Source organism: Artemia sp. Qi Xiang Cuo, chromosome 6, assembly GCF_049724085.1.
Source record: "Artemia sp. Qi Xiang Cuo chromosome 6, ASM4972408v1, whole genome shotgun sequence".
In the NCBI taxonomy this organism is placed as follows: Eukaryota; Metazoa; Arthropoda; class Branchiopoda; order Anostraca; family Artemiidae; genus Artemia; species Artemia sp. Qi Xiang Cuo.
The window spans coordinates 40093665-40099512 of record NC_142799.1 but is presented as its reverse complement, the minus strand read 5'-3'; the positions used below and the strand labels follow the sequence as shown (position 1 = coordinate 40099512).

General features: G+C 40.0%; 2 protein-coding genes across 2 annotated transcripts; both read right to left on the bottom strand.

Moving 5' to 3' along the window:
• Positions 1-1867: 1867 nt before the first annotated feature.
• On the bottom strand, positions 1868-2506 carry LOC148951223 (uncharacterized). The gene has a single exon (XM_089091033.1). It carries the CDS (start codon positions 2504-2506, stop codon positions 1868-1870), a length of 639 nt encoding a protein of 212 aa, XP_088947159.1.
• A 239-nt stretch (positions 2507-2745) lies between these two features.
• On the bottom strand, positions 2746-3138 carry LOC148951222 (uncharacterized). Its single transcript, XM_089091032.1, has one exon. The coding sequence runs from the start codon at positions 3136-3138 to the stop codon at positions 2746-2748; it is 393 nt and encodes a 130-aa protein (XP_088947158.1).
• Positions 3139-5848: the final 2710 nt, after the last annotated feature.

Below are 5848 nucleotides of genomic sequence, written 5' to 3'. Positions count from 1 at the left end.
AGAAAAACGCTTTGAAAGAATATGAAATCTCAAAAAGTATTATGTGACACCCCACGTGTGTGTCCTCCAGAGTTAAAAGCGGGGATCCTCCTACGGGCTCAGAAGAGACATATCATGTCAGAATAAATCATCCGTAAATATTCCCTATTACGTAATAACTAAAGAAAAAAAAATGTCTTGAAAAAAAATGCCTCGAAAAAAAAACCATCTTGGAAAAAAATAACGTCTTGGAAAAGAATTAAATCACAAAAAGTATTATGTAATACTGATGTTTACGCCGTCATCACGTCGCTTTCCACGTTTGCACCACCATTACGTAACTCCCGCGTTTGTGCTGTCATTACTTAACACTTCATGTGTGCGCTGTCATTAGGTTACTCCCAATAAATTTACCAAGTTACGTAAGATTGTGTCATTTTCGATAATCTACCACGTGACGCAAGATTGCGTGACCCCTCAACTCTAATTACGTAACAATCAAATGTAAACATTTCCTGTGATGTAACACCTGCTGACCAAAGAGAGGCCCCTTCAAAATGAGGGTGTATGTCTTCCCAAATGACCTATGCAGTAACACCTGCTGTCTGTCATGTTATAACGGATGTTCTCGGAGTTCATGGTGTGCCCAAATACAGGGCCTAGTCGGAATCGTTTCTACGGGCCTTGTCGGGGGAAGTATTGCCCCACAACTTATATGCGGAATTTTAATTTTTTTTTCTCCAAGATGGAATTTAACTGATTCGGGTTTTTTTCAGGGGTGACCATGTCCAACCAATTGTCCTTGAAAACCGAAGAACGGCTGAATCCAATGCAAATTAAAAGTATTAGAGCCCCTTTTAAGTAGCCAACAAGATTTTGCCATAGCAGAGTGATGTTTTCTGCTATTTAGTAGCATGAAACTACAATTTTAACCCGAAGAGGGCCAAGTTGTTATCGATTGAAAAGATTGCCAATCGATTTAAAATTATAGAAAACTACATAATGAACTTTCCAGTTTCAGAGGTCGCAATGCCGCGTAGTTGCAAATTCGTTCCTAAAGCGTCATATAATTCAGATAAAATAAACGTTAAATAAAACCATTTATTTTAAAGCTTCATTTCTCTAAGTTGATTAACTTAATGCTTGATAGAATCATGTAGAGAGATGTATAATGGCTCATCAGCTGGGTCGGCCGGTCATTGTATGGGTGGAAGGGGGGAACGGATATTTTTAGCCAAATATTTTGACCCTCCGCGAGACGCCAAAAAAATATAGAAGAGGGAGGGGTGAGAGGTCGATAAGTTTATCTCTAATCTTCTTCATTAAGATTGAGCCTGAAAAAAGGTGCTACAGGATGATAGATCCCTATTTACTGCTGAAAAAGTTTTCTTTGTAATATAAAAGATTACGGTCATATTTTTACCAGCACAAAGGGTTGACAGGTAGGCATCTGTTACGCAATCAAGTGTTACCATAAACTTTGTTTTTATCAACAACTGAATGTAAATACTGGGTTTTATATTTATTTTTTTTATACGATAATATATTATTTAACGAATTGTTCTATTATTTTCAAATTATATTTTTCAACAAATTATTATATTATATTAATTATTTAATTATTATATTATTTTCAACGAATCAAAGATATTATATTATATTTATTTCATCGATTTGCAAGTAAGGAGTGACTAGGCGTGCTCATTGTAACCAAAAGAGAAAAAAAACCGTCTTGATTGCAACATATACATTAAAATCATTTAAAATTGTGGTTTGTACTTACTTACTTGTACTTGTAGCAGGACTTAAGAATCTCCGCTCTCCCTGGCGTCCAGTAGCTTCGTCATTGCAGTAAGCCAAGAGTCTTGGCTTTTTGCAAGTGGCTCAATCAGATCGAGCCAGGACTTTTCGCATTTTCGTCAATACATCTTGAAGCCACTGATTGGGTTTTGGTCAGCCTTGATGCAGGCGAGCCACGTTTTCTTTTTTCCCCCATGTCGCTTTTACCATCCCGAAAGAGGATCGTACATCTGAGGGCCTTATTGACAAATGTGTGGTGTGGGCGGCGAAGTGTATGGCCGAAGCGTCGGAGTCTTCTTTGCTTAATTATAGTGGCCAAATCAGAACGCTGATAGCAGATTTTGCGGAGTTCGACATTGCTGACAAGATCACGGAGTTTAATGCCAATGACTCTCCTTAGACATGAATGGTCAAATATGTTTAGGGCTTGAATGTCGGATGCTTTCATAGTCCATATCTCACAGCCGCATAATAAGATAGACTGAACAAGGGCCTGGTAGATTCTTATTCTTATCTTCAGACGAACATTTTTCTGGTTCCATAGAGAGTGATTTAGCTGGGTGAAGACTCCAGTCGCTGAAGCAATTCTTGACTGTATTTCTGATGTGCATCCTCCTATTGAGTCTACCAGAGAGCCTAGGTACTTGAATTCATATATCTCGTCTATGGGCGACTGTTTTAGTAAAACTGGGGGGGGGGGGGGTTGAGATGATATACCAGACGCCATTACTTTTGTGTTTGGGGAGCTTACTTTCAGGCCAACCAATAAGGATTCTTCAGATACCTTTGATAGCACAGATTGGGCTTCTGAACGAGATTCAGCTAACAAGCAAATATCGTCGGCGTAGTCCAAATCGCTGATCACAAAATTGGGTCTTACTTCAACGCCTGAAAGATCGTCATTGCTTTGGTCATAATCCAGTCGATCACGAAATTAAACAAGACGGGAGACAATATACATCCCTGTCAGACACCAAAATCAATGTGGAACATCAAGGAGAGTTCTCCACCGATCGTAATTTGGGCTCGCGCATGCTGGCAGTATGCTTGGATAAGTCTGACTACCTTGCCTGGTACTCCATCCTCTGTCATGGCCTTCCAGACTCCATCCCTTAGAACACTATCAAAAGCTGTAATAAAATCTATGAGTAGAGACACTGTTGGTTTCTGGTGTTTTGTCCTGTTTTCAAGGATTTGTCTTAAGACGAATAGTTGGTCAGTTGTTCCCTTGCCTGGGTGGAATCCCGCTTGAATGGGTCTTGTCTTTACTTTGCGCTGAACACGAAAACAATTGTGTTGCACTATGGCAAATATTTTTGCAGTAATGCTATATGAGAAATCCCACGATAATTGCTGCATTTTGTCTTCAACCTTTTTGAAGACTGGAAGGATGATAGAGTCTCCCTAATCCTGTGGAACCATCTCTTCTTCCTATACAGGACAGGTTAGTTTGTGAAACCTGCTGACAAGTGCTGTCCCTCCATACTTGTAAAGTGTAGCTGGAATGGCATCAGTACCAGGGGCTTTCTTGCCGTTAACTCAATTGATTGCTTGTTGGACTTCATTTAACGTGGGGGAAGCCACATTCACGTCATTGTAAATACTGCTGGGTGAGTTTGGCTCCTGAAGGTCATCAGGGTTACGACTTGGATTATGGCAGCGATTATAATCCATTACTGTGGAGAATTGGTGCTGGTTAAGTAGCTTGTCAAAGTGCTCCTTCCAGCGAATTATTATTTCGGTATTATTCGAGAGTAACTTGCCGTTTTCATCTTCGACGGATGTGCTAGTAGGCTTATGTGATTTACGCCTGATTGATTTTAGGAGCTGATACATCTTCCTGGTGTTCGATTTAGAGGCAGTGGCTTCTATGTCTTCAGTAATTTTCTCCCAGTTCTGGATCTTATCATTCTTAGCTGACTGGTGGCATTCTCTTCTCAGGCGTTTGAACAACTCCGATTTTCTGTTCTATATCTGTTGCTCGTGCTCAGCCATCTGAATTGTGCGTGTTGACATCCATTTTTTGAATAGTCTTTTGCGGTATCTTATAGTAGCTTCTGCAGCATCGTGGATTGTATAGCGTATGGTCAACCACTCTTTATCCAAACTTTGAGTTTGCCCATCGTTCGCTTACACTTGGAGAGCGTCAAAGCGACTAGACAACTCTAAGCAGAATGCCAGAATGCCTAGGATAACCGAAGCGATTGGTATCAAGTCTTCTTGGAGGTTTCCTCTTGGGGCGTGCTGCAAGTCGTAACTTTAGATATAACTTGACTAAAAGATGATCCGATTCATATTTTGAACCAGTATCTGCTCCAATGTACGATCTACTATTCGTAGCCAGTGATTTCCATCGGCGGGACATGAGGATGTAATCAATCTGGCTTTTTGCTCTGCCGTCTCTAGAATGCCATGTGGCTCTGTGGCTGGGCTTGTGTTTGAATAAGGTATTAGTAATGACCAAATCATTTGTCATGGCAAAGTGAAGAAGTCTTGATCCCCTGCTACATCTAGCTCCAAGACAGAAGTGGCCAATGGCAGACTCAGCATTGGATACTTTTCCCCTGATTCTGGTGTTAAAGTCGCCTCCAATAAAGATGAGGTCTCACTTTGGGACTTTCTTAAGCATACAAGTTAGAACTTGGTAAAAAATATCTGCTTCGCTCTCCGGTGCGTCTCTGGCTAGAGCATAAACTACAATAACTGATATGTTGAATAGGTGGCCTTTGGATCGCGCTCTTGCTACTCTATGTGAGATAGGTTTCCACTCTAGAAGTGACTTCCATGATAGGGGCTTAAAATGATGCCCACTCCACCATACACAGATCCATCAAGGGATCCTGAGTTGAAAAGGGAGAAAGAAGTGTCGTCCAAAGGAGTTCTAATCTCTGAGCCTTCCACAATGCTATTGATTCAAGTTTCTGAAACGCACATTATGTCTATGTTGTAACGCAACAATTCCCCAGTAATGAACGACTGAGTCGTTAGGCATTTCATCGAGCAGACATTGCAGCACCCTACACTGAGGGGTTGTCTATTTTTCCGAAGTAGTACCTCAGCTTGCCCATTTTTCGGAGAAGGCACTGAACCTTCAACGCATCGCTTGCCGGGGATGCCGTAGTATGGGCTTCCCAATTTTTTGGAGAAGGTGATGATGAAACATTCAACGCATCGATTGCCGGGGATGCAATAGTATGGGTTGGACTCTTTACATTGACTTGCATTTGGACGTTTCGTGGAAATATATTTAACCATGCAGGTATCCACTCCCTGATGGCACCCTCTGCCGTTTGGCCTAGCAAGAATTAGGATTGGCAATTCCAGCCGTTTCCACCTGACTACCACGATGAGGAAACCGCAGTAGTGGTTTGTGTACGACGTCCAACAAATTATTGAAATTATATGGATTTATATAAATTTTCGTAGAAAAAAAGTAATTCTCGACACAAATAGGTTTTATTAATCAACAGGTTTTGGATTTCAACTGTATATTGAAATTTTTTGAATATTATATTGAATTTGACTATTGTGCCATTTAAATAACATATTAAATGAAAATTTAAATCAAATGTTAGAATTATGAGAGAAAAAAACAGAAGCTAAGTGTCTTGTTGAGCTGAAAAAGATATATAAAAACAAAGGGAATATATATTGACTTAAAAAAGGAAATGAATCTAATTTACGTGTCTTCGAAGTGTACACACAGTAATTTTTGTGCGTAGCTGTGTTGGCCCCAGGTGGCTTGGTTGTGCGGTTAGTTGTTATTAGTAGTAGTAGTTACTTGAGAGTAGCTCTGATATTTGCACTGGTAGCTATTTTTACAATGAGAACCCAAGTTAAAAAAAGTCTTCCCTGTATTTGCCACAAATTTGCTGCTAACTCTAAATATCAAAGTAAGCAAATTTATCAGACAGAAGAAGACGTTTTTAAATGTATTTAAGTCCTTTTTGGGGACACGAAGGAACCAAGAGCTTCCCAAAACTAGGGAAATTTCCAAAATACCGCACGTTTCAAATGGGCTTAAAAAATACTAGACTTTAAAAGTATGGACAGTGCATAGAAAACTGAC

Coding starts and splice junctions, on each gene's coding strand:
- LOC148951223 (XM_089091033.1), bottom strand. CDS start 2,506: ATGGCGTCTGGTATATCATCTCAACCCCCCCCCCCCCCAGTTTTACTA.
- LOC148951222 (XM_089091032.1), bottom strand. CDS start 3,138: ATGCAGCAATTATCGTGGGATTTCTCATATAGCATTACTGCAAAAATA.